The sequence below is a fragment of the Lepidochelys kempii genome, chromosome 18, assembly GCF_965140285.1.
Source record: "Lepidochelys kempii isolate rLepKem1 chromosome 18, rLepKem1.hap1, whole genome shotgun sequence".
Taxonomy (NCBI): domain Eukaryota; kingdom Metazoa; phylum Chordata; order Testudines; family Cheloniidae; genus Lepidochelys; species Lepidochelys kempii.
Genome location: NC_136397.1, coordinates 17,385,538 through 17,402,641, shown reverse-complemented (window position 1 = coordinate 17,402,641; position 17,104 = coordinate 17,385,538). Strand labels below are relative to the sequence as shown.

Below are 17,104 nucleotides of genomic sequence, written 5' to 3'. Positions count from 1 at the left end.
CACCCCTTCTGCCAATTGCTTTCTCCGAAACGTCCGCAGGCCGCAAGACTCGGTTGCAGCTACTCATTAAACACTCTCCAAGATGAGGTGTTTTTTAGTTAAGAATGAAAGGCCAGAGGTAGGAGAGACCATACTTGTGTTTGCATTTGGGGGTGGGATGCTTAAGGCGGACTTTTAGCACCTTCAGATGCAGCAGCTAAATAGTGCTGGGTGTGATGCTGCAGAACCAAAGCCCAAACGTTTTCAGGGTCTGCTGCCTCCTACTGGAGAGTCTTGGCAGCTCTTCTGTTCCAGGCCCATGGCCCTTCTTGAGAGAGCCCTCTGAAGTGTGACGAGGGAGGGACGGAATGGGCTCTGGAGGCTGATAATGGGAGGGGGGGCGGGACTTTGGCTTCCGGGTCTCCAGTTCAAACTTGGCCAAGGTCAAGAAATAACCCAAAACTAAGTATTGTCGAATGGACATGGACTGAATTTGCCATGGGGAGCCACTGAAGCCAAGGACTTAGCAAGATTTTTTAAAATGTTGGGACATGAGTATGGAGAACAGAAATAGCTGGTGTTGCTATAGTCAGTGCTCACAAACTTTTCGGAAGGGATGATAAAGCTCATGCTTCAGGGTTTAAGCCAATCTCTAGCTATTAGAGAGAAGGATAAGGGCTAATGTGGGGGGCAGGTTATTCCACATCTGCTACTGCGGGGTTCTTACACCTTCCTCTGCAGCATCTGGTCCACTCTGGCAGTTCTTGCAGAGAGATTTTATTCTTTCTTGTTTTGGCAGTTTTCCTTAATCTACAACGAAAGCCACCGAGGCTGACTGGTACTTGTGTGCTTTATGTATGGGGAACATCATGCTATACAACGAAGTGTGTGAGTCAAGAGACCTTATGTGCCTGGCCTTGGGGGTGTTTCTCTATGTTTAGGAGGAATCTCAGTGTTGCTAAGTAGCACTTATCCTGTCTGTTATTTTAGGAATTGTTGGAGCCTCTACTTCCCTCCCCTGCCGCACCCCGAAGAAATTTTGTCTGATTTGAGCCGAATTAACACACGACATCGCAAAATGAACTCCGGCAGCCTCTTTTTTGAGTTGACTCCATTTGCCTCCGCCTTTATTCTGGCTCAACAAGCCTGAGGGATAATGGGTGGAATGATCTCTCACTTCCTTCGCAGATCCGGTGGGGGGGACGGGACAAAGGTAGTGGGGGATTGTGTTTGCAAGCATGTTAGACTGTCCTGCTTTGTGCTGAGCTTATGCTATTGAAAGCAGAAACACGGTGTGTCTTTCCTCTTGTCAAAGCAGCCCACGGCCTGTTGCTTTGATCAGGAGCATGTGCCTTCTCACTAGAGACCCCTTCGTTGGCCGGCGTATGTCCGCTGCCTGCCGGAGAGAAGTCTACCTGTCTTCCCAGCACTGCCCTTTGGGGACTCTGCGCTGAAGGACTATTCATCAGGGCCACAACGTGTGTGCCAGAGGCCCTAGGAAGAGAGTGCATCACCGGAGCATTTGCATAGCTCTCCCCTCATTGGTTTGGCACTCAGTGAAGCCAGAGTGAGGGCTGACTGTAGCGTCTGGCTGATCGCTGCCTCAGGTGTCCTTAGGCACGTTGAGGTCTGGTTGCGTGTGCGCTTGTTTTAAAAGGGTTTCTTAGGAAAGCCAGGCTGAAGTTTGTTCTGCCCAGTCTAGTCAGCAGAAGTTGTGCTTTAAAGTAAGTATATACGGCAGCTCACTGAGCATATTGCTGGAGGAAGCTTTAAAGTGAGTAGCTTTTGGTATATGCTGTTGGAGGACAAATTCAGGAGGTGGGTGAATATGTAAGGTGGGTTTTAGAGAGAGGGGTCTGTGTGTGTGAGCGAGATCTCTCACCACCCTCTTGCGTTGGTGTTGTACAAACTTTGATGAAACATGGATCCTAACAATCCTTTATAGTTAAAAACCCCAACAGCTCAGTTTTGATGTTGTTGCAGAACAATACGGTCTGTTTCTCTAGTTAAGGATTATTGACCTCTGTTCTGGTAAAACCCCATGGGAAAGATTATTTAAATAGTGTTTCTGATCAAAGGCCATGATTTTGTTAAAAGTGAAAGTATATTTCCAAAGCTCTTTTGCTGTATGAGGTGCTAAAAATGTTATAATGTTAAAAACAACAGGGATTTTTTCAACAGCACATATCGCTTAGGTAAAAAGCTTTGTAAATTTTTTTAAATGTTGGTATTAGGAAATATATCTTTTGATGTAATGATTGTAATATGAATGGAAAAATAAGGCAGAGGTGGGGGGAGGAGCAGGACGGGTATTTTCTTAAATCTTTTAATTTTATTAAAAGAAGTGAGCTGCACAAATGGGAATCAAGAAGTTGCATGTCCTAGAAGAGTCCCTGGGTTGGGTGGTAAGAGACCTAGACAATGTGACTTACTACTTACTGTAAATGGAGGGAAAACATTGTTTGAGGATATAAGATCACAGTTCTTAGAGTTGTGTTGGAGCTGTTTAAATCTAGCATACGCAGTAATATATAGCATGTACAGTACCCTATCGGAGTCTGTAGGTGCTATCATAAAAAAAAGTTACTACAATTAATAATTATGATACCAAGAATATACATTATTTTTCTCTGTTGAAATGTCACCTCCATATTCCACTCCCCTTCCCAATTTCCTTTGCTTTGCTTCTGAGGGATAATTTAAAAAAGAAAAGCAAACAAAGAAAAAGAGAGTTGGAGAGAGTTGTGACAAAGCTGAGAGCTCTCTTTAAATGTCCTATCATCCCCAGGTAAGAGATGTAGCTGTCACTGTGTCTTAATGACCCAGTCAGCGAAGAAGGCAGTCATGGAATATGAAAATCTCCCTGAAATGGGGTAGAAGCATAGAGCCAAACTTGAAGGAGATGAGCCACTGCAGCTCCAATTGGAGTCTCTGGGAGCTGAGGAAGTTCATCTGATGATTTGGCCCTTAATTTTCTGAATGGAAACCGTTCCTCAGCAAATACTGCCTCTTTACAGCTGGGCTGGAGCACCTGGTAGTAACACCAGGGTGCATCACTTGAGACAAAACGTGAGCCCTCGTACAAAAATATTTGAAATGCGTCAAACAGAAAATGTTCGATGATTAATTTCACATTGACTCCAGAGGAGGTGGCATTAAATAACTGATTTTTAGGACCTGATCCCATAGAACTTATTCAAGCAAAGCTCCCGCTGAAGTCAATATGTATTTTGCCTGTAATGAAAGCGCAATCTTGCCCATGTGTCCTGATTCAGGAAAGAACTTAAGCACGTGTTGAAGTCCTGTTGAAGTCAGTGGGGTATAAGGACACACTTAGCATGAGATGGATTTAAGCACATGCTATGTCACTTCTTGAATCAGGGACATAACTTGTAGGATCTCAAAGTCTGTCAGGCTATATTTTGTGGTCCTTACACGTTCCAAACTCCCGTTGACTTCAGTGAAGGTTAATCTGGATTTACAGTGGTGAGAGTGAGACCAGAATTTGATTCATTGTAAGAAATGCCTCCACCACTATAAGCAGACAATATCCCTGACAGCAGTCTGTGTGTTTTATCCTTTGTCAAGTAGAAGTCAGTGGAGTTACTGTAGATTTACACCAATATAATTGACAGAATTTTGTCTGAGGAACCTGCCAATGCTCTTGTTAGATACCGATGTGTACATGAAACTGAACAAATTTATAAGAAGGGAATCCCCACATGTGTACTATAAGGATACTATTTTTAACCATTGTTTATTATTAATACATTGTCCTCGAGGCAAAATGTATAAAGAATTTAAACAACTATATTAAAATAGAATAATCAGCCAGTGTAGTTAGGCCCAAACTGTATTTCTGAAATACATTAAAAATCCGAGACAATTTAAAAATAATAATCCCCAAATCATCATCCTCTCCTGTAGTCTGAGTATAAAGTAATCATGCAAATTCCAAAGCTGTGTTTATGCTTGGCTCATTTGGATAGAGAGGACTATAGCGTATATTCTAGGGATCCCATTAAAAATGTGTCCATAAAAGGATTTGGCTCTTCAGAGATGATTCATGAAAGAGAGAGAGTGCAAAGCATGTTCAGGGAACAGCCACATGAAAAAGCCTATGCAAATGATTTGTGTTCTGTTTCCCCAGTCCCTTGAAGATACAGTGCTCACCAGGTTGGCTGCCCTTCGGGCACAAGCATCCTTGGGATTATGTCATGGAGGAAGAGCATGCAGATTTCCCCCCCCATAATCTCTGAGTCTTCGGGCAAAGAATTCTCTTAATGCCCCAGCTGGAGCTCTGAACGACACCCTCTTTTCAGAAGTAGAGTTATTTTTAACGCACAGAGCGGGAGAATTCTGTGCCTCTGGATTCAGTTGCATGAGTTGTGCGGCGTGGCGGTCACGTTGCATGCTGTGGATTCCTTCCCGGGCCCTGGGGTGGGCAGGGACATGGTCACGTCCAACTTCCTGGAATGTTGCGGGGGAAGCCGACCACGGCAGGAGAGGCAGCAGCGACGGCGGCAACAGCAGCAGCAAGGGTCCCCTCCGCGACCCAGGCGCAGTCGGAGACCTTACCACACATGGTGTCCCCCCCTGACGAGACCTCTGGAACCAATCCGATGCTACCCAGAAGCGCAGCCCCGCGTGAATCACTGTAGGTATCAAGAGCCATCTTAACTGAGGCTCCCGTGTGGTCAAATGGATTACAGGCTCCCACGAGGGCGTTTTGTAACCACGCGGCCTTTAGACAGGGAAACCGAGGCAATCTACTTGCCTCCTGCAGCGTATTGAGGGTTTCAATGATTTCATGTTTGTAAAGTCCTTTGGAGATACACAGCCCCATGTGAGTGCTAATATTTTTACTTGCCCGTCTGTAGCCATCCGATGGAAAGAGCTTGTTTAACGCCGGGGGCGGGCGGGGGGGAAACATTATCAAACACTGCATCCACTAAAAATTCACATGTACTCTTGGCACAAACAAAACCTGCCTCCGCGCCCATTAAAGCACTTGCCCCAGCACCCTGCTATTAAACTTTCAGTGGTGAGAGGCCCATTCTCGGCATGCAAACGGAGGAGAGGGGAGTGGATCATCAATGTCAATTGGCAAGATTTTATTCTGTAAGCCGTTAGCACTCCCATGGCCTTTTCCTAGGATCTCCACGGGCTTTATAAACCTCTCGTGACCGCTTGCGAAGCAGCTTCACCTCATTTTGCATCCTGACAAATTGAGGCACAGAGAGATTGAGACTGAGGAAAGTTAAGAACAAGTGCAAATGGATCCATGTTTAACCCATGTCTAACCACAGGTGCAGCAGCCATATGGCACTTGCTTTCTGTGTTTTTAAACACTGGTATTTCATTGGAAGATCAGAGCTTTGAAGGAAACTTGCCCAGTGTGCAGATAAGCCCTGTTAGGTGTGTTTTAGTCCCAAGTATGCGAAGCAGCACTCAGCTGGTTAAAATTCTGCCTGCTTTTAGCATGCTCCTCCATGTGAAAAGTCCCCCTTGAGAACTAAAGAGCATAGCAAATTGATGTGGGCCATTAATTCTTCATAGTGGCTGTGAATGGATGGAGTTTTTCTGGGATAAATTATTTACCTGAAAACGAATGGGGAAACTGTGTGAGTCTAAATATTACACGTGGGATTAGCTATCCTAGTCCATTTGATTGGAATACAAGTCACAGCTGCAAGTTTATAGCCTCCAAAACTAGCAGGTACAAGTAAATCGTGGGATATTCTGAGATGCCAAAGCTAACCACTCCTGTCGATATTAATTCAGAGTGCGAGATAATCGCAGTGAGGAATGTTCTCATGCTGTGTTGTAATCCTTCATAAATCTTTAGCCAGACAATGCACAGGAAAATAAGTGTGTGTTCTTGTAGAGAAATACTGCTTAAAACCCTATTATAGGAATAGCTGAGAAGCCTGCACCAGACCCTAGTGTTAGACAATGAGACAGTGACAGCTTCAAAAAAAAATCCTATCAATGTTAGTTTGAATTTTGGAGCAAATTTGCTATGAGCATTTGTTTTTGTTTTTGGTGAATGTCCTGGTGAGTGAATTTATTAGCATTGAGGTTTGTGGGATCAATGAATTCTGAGCAAGTGTTGCAAGAGTGTAAAAAGGAAGGAAATAACAAATTGCAATTGCAAGGATTCTCACCTGAAACCTGATTCTAAGATCTACGCTCATCCAGTGAGAGAACAAAAGCCTGCCACGTGACCTCTATGTTTAATCAAAAAGCCTAGCATTTTGAACGGTGAATCTTCTTTGCAAACCAAATGAGCTACTGACCCAGAATTATCCATCAGCATTATTTGGCAAAGAATTCTGAATGACAAATTCAGGGATATTGTACCCATCTGCTCACGGACAGTTTGTGAACAGAAAAATTCACTGGCTAAAGGCTCCATTATGAATGAGGAGCTGTGTTGTGATGGAGGCCCGGTTGTGGAAGTGAGTGCCCTTCCCCACTACGTGGGCTAAGAGAGAACTTGGAGGTTGCAGGCGATAAATATCTCTCTTTAAACCCCCTCCCTCCCCCCCGTAACTGATGACATGTGGAGTTTTCAGCAGTGAAGAAAATGTAAGATGGAATTATACAGAGGAAAAGGGGACCCACAGTGGTAAAAGCTCTGAGACCACCCACTCTGAATAGAATAAAGAATCTATGCTGTCTAGTCACTGCCTGGGGGCGGGGATGGGGGGATTTGGGGCTTCCACAGTGAACGTGGAGTAATGAGTGCCGGGGGCATCCCAGACTTATTCACAGAGCCTTTCAGCTGCAAAAATAGAGAAGAGTTATGCAACCGGAGGGGAAGGGGGAACGTGACAAATGCAACTGGCTTCGAAAGCTACATGCTTAATAATCAAAACTGAATATAAATAAGCTTTCTCCTTTTGATGCAGCCTGTTGACAAGATTCATCTCCCATTCACACCCCTGTACCTGAGATGAAATTCTGGCCCTGCAACTTTGTGTGATCTTCATGCTCCAGCCAGTTGGAGCTGGGAAAGCTTTCCCCAATGGGGGCTTGTTTTTAAGATCAGGGCTCTGTTTAACATCCGCTCCACCAAATGAAATAGAAATGATCCGCTCCCATTGATGGGATTGGTTTTATAAGTTGCAAACGATGAATAGCAGAGGGTACTCAGGAAGGGCAAGAAAAAAATACAAAGGGGGTTTTGTCTAATGGGAAAGTGTACAGCGGGTCTCCTGGGGGTTAGTGTTTTGGACCTGTGCGGCTTCTAATTTATACACAGCTCCTCTATGAAAAATGGACGTTTAAAATTCGGAAATAACAAAGTGATTCAATCTGTCCATCTTAAAGTAGGAGTCAGCTAGTGAATCTGGAAAGCTGCAGCTCTCACTGAAGTCAACAACAAAACTTCAGAGGGAGCAAGACTTCACTCCCGGTTTGTTGTCCGCAAATGATATGCAGTCAGCTCTCACAAGCAGCTCCGCTCTGTGTTGGGTCTGCATTTGGTGAGGTGGCTTGGGAGTTCCCATGGCTATGCTATAGGTTATTTATTCTTGTCTGGGGTACTGACTCCACATTGCTACGTTTGAATGATGGATTCTTTCTATTCCTGTAGTGCCAGGAGGGCCCCACTTGGAGATCAGGGACCCATTGTGCTAGGGGCTCTGCACACACATCCTAACAGTCTTTGCACCTAATGGCTCAAGCTCGAATCTTTTGAATTTTTCAGCATTCTGTTGTTTAGCCCCAGTTTTCAGAGGTTTATATCCCTTAAAACACTGCTGAAGTGGATGGAGATTTTTCAGGGCTCAGCATAAGGGTGGTTTTTTGTTTTGTTTTTTGATGGGCTAGTTTTCAGTTAAACACTGCTACAGCACTGTGCTGGGGGTGAGCCAAAACACTGTGCGGTAGGGCTAGCAGAAATTTCCCCAGTGATTTGCAAACCTAGAATAACGAACATTCTCTGCACCACAGAACTTACAGTCTGAAGTGATGGGTACCATGAAAAAGCCTGAACTGGATCGAAGACAGACCAGGTTTACACAGACAAGATAACAGGGAGACCAGTTTTATTTTCCTCATCTATTGTAGCACCTAGGAGCTCCAGTCATGGACCAGGGCCCCATTGGGCTGTACAGGACAAAAAGATGGTCCCTGTCCCAAAGAGCTGCCAGTAGAGTGGGTTTTACTTCCAGTGGCTGCGTTACCACCATATGCTAACGTGTGTGGCTTTGGATAGTTCTGGGGCCTAGAGTCAGCAGTGGGAGTTGCTGTCGCTGGTCAGGAAATGGAGACTGTCCCTGAAATCCTTTCATTGCCCTCCTGGTCTCCTCGGCCCCCGACTGACCAGCCCACCTACTCTTCCTTTCTTCAACCTGCTCTCTTCTTTTCCTTCTCCCTCCCTTGGGGATACCAACAATATCAAGACACAATTGAGATCTGGATCCCAGATGTAGCTGGATCTGGGGTTGTGGTCTGGGTCTCTCCCTGCCTTAGGAGCTTCCCTCTCCTCCCCTATTCACCCGTTTTTGAATAACCTCCTTCTGGGCCTGCTTCCCTTATGGAATTTCCCATTCCACTCAACAATTCCCACTAACCCATGCACAGGGAAGGGGGGAAGGAAGGGTGGTTTCATATTTAAGACACCAGACTGGGACTTGAGCGATCTGGGTTGTATGCCTGGCTCTGCTGCAGACATTCCTGTGAGACCAAGTCCTTCTCTGTGCCCCAGTTCCAATCTGTAATGTGGGGATAATAATCCTGCCTTTCTTCCACCTGCCGTCTGACTTGTCTGTTTAGACTGTAAGCTATGTGCATCAAGAACAGTTGCTCAGTGTGTGTGTGTACATGTACAGCACCTTGCACAATGTGGTCCTCATCTTAGTTGGGAAGGTACTGCAATAATAATGTGAGAACCTGTTTCCTATCATTCCTTGTCAGGCTAACCATAAGACGGGGCCTCTCAAGCCTTTTCTGACCCACCCCTCTGCCTTTCATGCAACCCCTGGCCAGTTCCTGTTAACTTGACTTTCCCAGGGATCGTGTTGGCGGGGGGTGCGAGGAGATGCTGTTCTTTCGCTCCGAATGCTGCCATGTGTTCCTGTATTTTGGTTTGCACAATAAGGGTGCCCCATCCTGCACAGCTGATAAAATAAACTGGAAGCCTGGTGTTTATTTGGCAAGTCCAGGAGCCCTCCTCTGAATGGGAAAGGAGAATCCTTAGCAGCCAGTTCAGACAGAAACACGGCACGGAGATTCAACTGACCCAGAATGATGGATTATGGTAGATGGGTTTCCTTAATCCTAGTGTTTATCTGCGGTGTTTGCTGAAGACCCAGCTACAGGCTGATTTGCAAATATCTGCTGGCGTTGCGACCACCTCCCCTCTAGCGTTTCCCTGCCAGCTGCTGGATGTGTTCAAGTTCTGTTATCGCAATCACTGTTGCTATTCGTTTTCATTATTTTTCCTTCACTTCGTCCCCAGGACTCTGCATAACAGCAAGGACTGGAGGGTTCAGTGCAAGGAGATCTTTGTGGATTCCTGGCCTAACCCCAAGCATATGGGGGTGGAGGTGAGAGGGGTATTGGTTACTGTAATGGCTGCTGAACCCCAAGGCTGCGGTAAATTTTTCCATCCTTCCCAGCCCTAATGAGATCCCTTGCACAAAGGCAGGGACCATTTCTCTGTGTTTGTACAGCACATCAGGACCCTGATGCCATCCTGTGAACTCTCAGTACTACAGCAAGACAAACAAGCAAATCCTCGTCATAGCGGTTCTGAACATTTGAACCTCATTGTTGGTTGAGCGTAGCAAAGTGTTCAAACAGAAGGTGTGATGGAAGTGTAAGAAATTATTATTATTAGTGCAAGAAATTATTAAATATTTCTGAATCTGATGGACAGTTTCTGCCCTCTTACCTGGCAGGGTATGTATTTATTTCATGTGGTCTTATAACCAAAGTACAAACCCAAAACATGGATTTTTTTTCCCCCTCTCTCTACCAAAATTAAAAATGCAGTCCAATTAAAAGGAAAGCCAACAGGTATTCCACACCAACAGTGATCAGCACAGTAAAAATTGGGTCCAACAGTCTCTTCCTAAACCCTTTTCCTCTTCCCCTCAACTTCAGCTCTCACATTGTGACAAATGTTTGTTGTCAATAGACACACCTTGCCTTAGTGAGGTGCTGCCTGTGACCTGCCTGATTGGAAATGCTGCCTTGAGACAGCAAAGCTGTAAAGCTAATCCCTTTACCATATAAATTCATCTGCACGGCTCCTCAGCTGTATGGTAGTGTCAGGCTCCACTTTTGTTAACCAGACGCACATTGAATCCAGCTACGAAGCCAACACCAAAGAGGGACAAAGACTCACTGTTTGCCCCTGGCCAGGTCACTTAGGCCCTGATCCTGAGAGGTTTTTAGTCTCCTAAAATTCCATTGGCATTTATGTGCCTAACTCCCTTTGGCTCCTTTGAAAATCCCATCCAATGGAAGTTAGGCGCCCAACTGCCTTTGAAGAAGTGGACCCCAATTTAGTACAGACCTTGCCCATGTGCTTAAAGTTTAAGCTCCATTGACTCCCCTAGGACCTGAGCACATGATTAAAGTTAAGTTAATCATGTGTTCAAGTGCTTTGCTGGATTGGGTTTTGCAGAGTGAAGTTCCTTATGCTTTCTGTTGTAAAGAGCCGTGAGAGCCTTTGGATGAAAAGTGCTCCTTATTGTTATCCAAAGCAGAACTTAGGAGGCTTAGCTAAGAGTGAGACAGGTTGGGGGAAGAGCACCTGCAGAATGTGGTGAGGGAATGGGCACCTAGGATGGGTGTTTGATTGAGGGGCAAGAAACATCTGGGTGTGGAGAGGAATGTCAGGAAACGGGAGGAGAGCCCCAGCAGTTAAAGCTTCATGCATGGCTTTGTTCTCTTGTAAACAGATTAAAGAGCTTCTGTGTTCTTTAGCTCTCCCGTTCACTTCCCATCTCTTGTCTTACTAAGTCACCAGAAGCGGGGAGCTCTGATGGTGACTCCGATTGCCTGGCAATTACTTTAAATCTCCCTCAACAGAATAGGCTTCTTTCAGCAGCAAAGCCTTTGTGTTTTTCTGTTTTGTTTTGTTTTATCCCGCCCTCCGGACCAGTAATGAAAACATTCCTCCCTGGACCCGAACAGGTGTGGGCAGGAGTCTGCCTTTTGCGCTTGCACAAGGGAAGAAACAAAAGGTTCCTGGTTAGGAAGATGCCCGTGTTTTGGGGGATTTAAGATGGGATTTTTTTCAGAGGCGCCTACGGGAAGTTAGCCACGCAAATAGCACTGACTGTCAATGGGATCTGAGTATTTCTTGGGCCACGTATACACGTAAGTGCTGCAGCGGTGCAGCTGTATCAGGAGAGAGCTCTCCCGTTGGCCTAATAAAACCCCCTTTGCGAACGACAGAAGCTGTGTCGGCGGGAGCAGCGGTCTGCTGACACAGTGCTGTGGGCCTGAGTGCTGATGTTGGTATGATTTACGTCACTCAGCCTCAGCGATACAACCTAACTTCGCAGTTCTATAGACCCTCCCATCTAAAGGTCTCCAAGACTTTATGGATATTAATTAAGCCTCAAAACCCTCCCAGCAGGAGCTAAGTGATTGTATCATTCTCCAGTTTACAGATTGGGGGAAACTGAAGCACAGAGAGATGAAGCAACGTTGATGCTGGGAACAGAATCCAGGCCACTAGGGTTTCCAGGCATGTGCTCTAGCCACTAGACTACACTGTATCTGGATTTAAAACTATTCACTCATTTCCCCAGGAAGGAGGCCTGTCATTAACCCAAGCCAAGGACACTCTCTGTGGTTTTAATGGGCAGTTTAGTAAATTTCACACAGCTACCAATTTGATGGACAGAACACTGTTTTCTCAGCTTTAGAACCAGGAAAGTTTTTCCCTTTTCCTTCTGTTTTGTCATGGATGACCGCACCAGTGAAAGAAAAAATTGGCTCTTAAAGCTTGGCTGAGGTGCTGGGTTTGAACATTCAGGGCGTTTGTAGAACAGATTGCTTGACCTTAGCTGACAAAGGTCAAAGTTGGCTGATTCCCCATGAGAAGAAATAGCAGTTTAGTCTTTACTTCCTCAGTAATCATTCAAGAGATGTGTGTCTGTTTCCAGGCCGCCTGCTTGATCATTAGAATAGCTTTTGCCTGAACACTCCTGTGGTCCAGGCTGGGAGGGACAAAATTTGACTTCCTTTTATTTTCCCTTCTGTCTGTGTTGAGTCTGGGATACATGGGCTTTGTTGCCTGGTCCCCGAGTTTGGTTTTAAATCCAGAACTAGAAGGCTATTTTGGGGAGGATTCCCACCACATTTTTTACCTGATCATCTGTGGTGCAATATACACGTACATTATTAGTTTCTAGCCTGTTTTAGATTGTAGAATTTGGAGAAGTAGCTGTCCATTTTGAATGTTTATTCAAACTGAACCTCGTAGATCCATAGATTCCAATTGTGATCATCTAGTCTGCCTTCTTGTACAACACAGGCCAGAGAACTTCCCCAAAATAATTCCTAGAGCAGGTCTTTGAGGAAAAACATCCAATCTTGATTTTAAAATTGCAGTGATGAGAAATCCACTGCAACCCTTGGTAAAGTATTGTAATGGCTAATTACTCTCACCATTAAAAATTTTACATCTTTTTTCCCGGTCTGAATTTAACTAGCTTCAACTTCCAGCCATTGGGTCATGTGATACCTTTCTTTGCGAGATTGAAGAGCCTATGGTTAAATATTAGTTCCCCATGTAGGTACTAACAGACTGTAATCAAATCACCCCTTAATCTTTTCTTTGTTAAGCTAAATAGACTGAGATCTTTGAGTCTATCGCTATAAGCCATGTTTTCTAGTCCAGTGGTTCTCAATTCAGGCTACACAGATGTCTTCCGGGGGTACATCAACTCAGCTAGATATTTGCCCAGTTTTACAACAGGCTACATAAAAAGCACGAGCGAAGTCAGTCCAAACTAACATTTCATACGACTGCTCTATGTACTATACACTGAAATGTAAGTATAATATTTATATTCCAACTGATTTTTTTATAATTCTATGGTAAAAATGAGCAATTTGTCAGTAACCGTGTGCTGTGACACTTTTTTGTATTTTTATGTCTGATTTTATAAGCAAGTAGTTTTAAGTGAGGAGACCAATCAGACTCCGGAAAGGAGCACGGTAGTCTGGAAAGGTTAAGAGCCACCGCTCTGGTCCTTTAGTCATTTCCTATGTATCTGTTAAATTGAGCCTGAACTTCAAGTGTTTTAACATTTCCCCTTCTCTTCATTGATGGCAAGAATCATTCTAATAACGGATTGGTTCAACTTGTGAAAAGTTTCTTTCGATTCCAGCAGTGTCTAAAGGTCCCGACCAAGGCCGCGCTGTACTGGGAGCTGTACAAACACATACTACGAGGTAGTCCCTGCCCTGAATCACTTGCAATCTAAAAAGATGAGACAAAGTACCATTGTCCCAGTGTTACAGATGGGGAGTTGAAGAACTGAGAGATTAAATGACGATAGTCCCGAGGTCACATGGGGAAACTGAGGCAGTACCTGGAACTGGACACTGATCACCCACCTGAGGCTTTAAACACAGGACCATCCTCGGTGGTCTCAGCATAGTTCCAAGAGGACAAGTTTCCAGTCTCAAAACCCACTATTAGAACTAGTTCACAATCCTACCAGAGCGTCAGGGCTTGGATGGACCATGGCATCTGAACGGTCCCCTCGTGCACCATACGCTAGCTAGGAGGGATGCTGCTAGGCGTGGTTCCCTGCAAACCAAGTTTGAGTCGCATTGACCAGGAGGAGGGGAAACTGACAGTGCCATTTTCAGGTTGCACCCACTCTGGCAATGCAAAGACTATGTGGATCTTCAGGGACTGCCAACATAGCCCCTTTCTCCACAGCTAAATTCACATAAACTGGGCCAAGGCGGTGACAGAACGGGATTTGGAAATTGTGCAACAGAAGGATCGCGCTCGGTTACTGTCACAGTACTTTATCTAGCTTTATAGCCGTGAGTGCTTGAATTATAAAGAATAATAATAGTGCTTTGTAATTCTCGAGTACCTTTTGTCTGGAGATCTCAGTGCTTTACAGTTACTCCCCCTGGAAAGGAGGGAGGGAAGTAGTCAGATGCCCATTTCCCAGATGAGTAAATCGAGGCAGCAAGGTTAAGGGTGGCAGATCTGGGACTAGAAACCAGCTCTCTCAACCCCTGGTCCTGTGTCTGTCTGCTAGTCCATGCTGCTTCTTGTACTTTTCAAGTAATCTTACTTCAGAACTTATGCAAAGTCTTAGGCTGTGAAAGTTTCTTCCTGGGTATAATAATTGCCCTCTGGTTTGTGTATTCCTGGCACTGTCATTCTTTCCGCATGAAGCTTTTCCATTGTATAATCTGCTTGTACCTGGGAAGGCATTCCAAGGGTTAGAAAGCATGCTTTAAAAAGTCATTCCTGCTTTGAAGTCCAGTTTGTTGATTTCTTGACTGGGTTCCTTATCAGAAACAGCCTTTCCGGCGTCTAGGACAAGAACTTTCTTGGCAAATGGTATCGCTCTTAGGTCAAGGATCTTTTAGTGACAGGTGACTGAGTGGGAGAAGGGAGCGAGGAAGTTTGTTTTGTAGCGGGCTATCCTGAGTGTTCCTATAGCCAGAGGTGAACCACTGGTGCATTCAGGTAAATGGGGTACACTTTTGTAGGGAAGATGTACAGGGAAGTCCTTGCCCTCTGATTGCATACTCAGAGCTGTGTTCGCAGAAAAAAATGTGCCAGGATATTTTATGCATATGGAAAGGCCAGGACAATGAGGCTGCAACGTAGCTGCACTGCCCAGGTTATGGCGTGTGGGGGAACATACAGATTTGTGTTTGAGAGAGAAGCTGATAGCACTGTGCAGACCGGGGCAATGCACATTTTCCCCCACTGCTCTACGAGTCTCACCCCCAGTTTGTGGCATCCTGTGCTATGTGCTGTTCTGCCAACGAACCTCAGTCCTGACTTTCAGCACTTGCTGCTCTTTCAACGCTGGGCTCCCCATAGAGCTCTGCTGTGATGCACCTCAGTCCTGACCTGCAGCCCATCTGCCCTAACCCCTGTGCGACTCTCCCTGTGAACCTTAAACCTGGTCTGCGAATGAGCCAGAGCAGGGGTAGATGGGGGAAGGCTAGGGCAGGATTTATCAGCTGTTGACTGAAATCCAAACACTAAGTGGTTCCATTTTCAAGACGGGCCCTTTTCGAAGGCTGTTGAGAATTGGTTGTTTTTAGTGTCAGTCTCATGCTCCCTTCCCTGACACCTTCATGCTACTGCAGTTGTTTGTCACCCTCTCTTCACCTCAGGCCTGATTTCCTGCTGTTCTCTCCGCAGTCCCTCGGATCAATGGGCACCCCAAGCTGGACAGGCACCGTGAGCACCCGCCCGGCTACGACAGCTCTTCCACCATGATGAGCAGCGAGCTGGAGTCCAGCAGCTTCATTGACTCTGATGATGACGATAACACAAGCAGGTAGGGAGCCGGTGTGGGGAATTCACGCAGCGCAATTAGGGTAGATTTACTGTGTTGCTCTTAATCGTGTAGGGCCAGATTGTGACTCTAGCTACGTACCGAAATAAGGGCGCGTAAGGCATCCCTTACACACATCCCTTACCCCATCACCATTTGCAGCTTGGAACAGAGCATGGGAGAGGAAAAGCAGCCTCCGTGGGGAAGCTTCTGCAAAGGTGGGGGGCGGGCAGCGTTCGGGAACAGGTGGAGCCTGGGCTCCGCATCACCTACCCACACACGCTGCCAGCCAGTGCAGCTGAGCAGGTACAGAGGAGAGACCTGGTCTGCAGTAGGTGTAGGACTGATGCAAATCCTATCCCCTGCCAGGAGCAAGGAGAGGGACCCAGGGGCCAGACTATGACTGATTTTGCCACTCCATTTTGCCACTCCATTGCTGCAAGATTTAAAAAAAACCTCACCATTGTTTTTGCAAGACCAGCTTCTTGTTCCCCCTGCTGATTTCCCAATGCAAGTAGCTATAAATGCTGTATCTAGAGCTGTACTGATGTCCTTTGGAGATGCTGAGCTGAGAAAGCCCATTCCAGGTCTCTGGTACTCCAAGGAGGCCTCTCGTAAAAACAAGAAAGACACAACTTGATATTCCTGTCATTTCTAAGGTGAAAAGCAAACAAAAAAGGAGCCCAGCTCAGCAAGGTATTTAAGCACATGCCTCACTTTAAGCACATGAAAAGCCCATTAAATTCAGAGGAATTATTTGCAAGCTTGCAGTGAGTCAGATGCTTAAGTGCCTTGCTGAACTGGGGCCTCAGTTATTTTTAATTTGCTAAAATCCCACTTAATTTGAGCTCCATTTTGACACCTGTAAAGGGCGAGGAGGCTGCACTGAGTAGTGCGGTATGCAGAATGCCCATTTGTCCATGCATATGCATGCTTATTTGGTCTACCAGGTCACCTGTTGACAGTTTGGCCGATTTTTGCTTTGACCTTAAAAAAAAAATTTGCTCGCAGACACAGTCTAGGTGAAAAACGCCCAGCCAAAACTGATAATTTCACATGCAAATGGAAATTCCCTGTGCAAACGTGAGCTGTGGGCATGGATCACCAACATGTGAAAATGAAGGGACCAATCCTCAAGTATTTTACACAGATGAGTAAGCCCATCAGCCTTCCCTGTGCCTAAATGATTCGCAGAATCCGGCCCTTTGCCTTTAACCTGCATCCATTCTAAGCTTTCCTAAAACCTTTAGGGGTTTCCAAGAGAGCCTTGCAACTCATTTTGTTTCTTGTAAATAAATGAATCATTTCCATGGCAGCAAGATATGCAGTGGGGCAGGATTAGCACACTCAGGGTGGTTACTAAAGCACAGCATGCTAGACCCAGCTAAATCCTGTCCTGTATTTTAATAAAGAAAACTCTCTACACCTGACCCAAGATGAGAGCGAAATTCTTAGAAGCTGCTGCCAAGGGCCCTTTCCTTTCTAGGCAAGGGCAGAAGTTCTTGGCATACAAAGCAGCTGCCAGGCTAGCTCGTCAGGAAGAGCAGCGTAATGGCATGCTCCAAGGTATGTTGTTCTATAACAAAGGCGATGTTCATAAGCGG

The 17,104-nt window shown here is 45.6% G+C and overlaps 1 protein-coding gene across 9 annotated transcripts in view; it reads left to right on the top strand.

Annotated features, from left to right (window-relative positions):
• The window catches only part of DVL1 (dishevelled segment polarity protein 1), a 207,951-nt gene that overhangs the window by 126,952 nt on the left and 63,895 nt on the right, over nucleotides 1–17,104 (top strand). For 7 of the 9 annotated variants that reach the window (XR_012155594.2, XM_073317080.2, XM_073317074.2 and 4 more), the window contains exon 5: nucleotides 15,365–15,503. Coding sequence is in view for 8 of the 9 variants with exons in the window: in XM_073317080.2 (XP_073173181.1) it covers nucleotides 15,365–15,503 (139 nt within the window). In the remaining variant the exon portion in view is untranslated. Of the gene's footprint in view, nucleotides 1–1,052; nucleotides 1,193–1,223; nucleotides 1,704–4,129; nucleotides 4,637–15,364; nucleotides 15,504–17,104 lie in introns of those variants that run through there. The other 2 variants (XM_073317078.2, XM_073317077.2) reach the window with 2 other exon arrangements.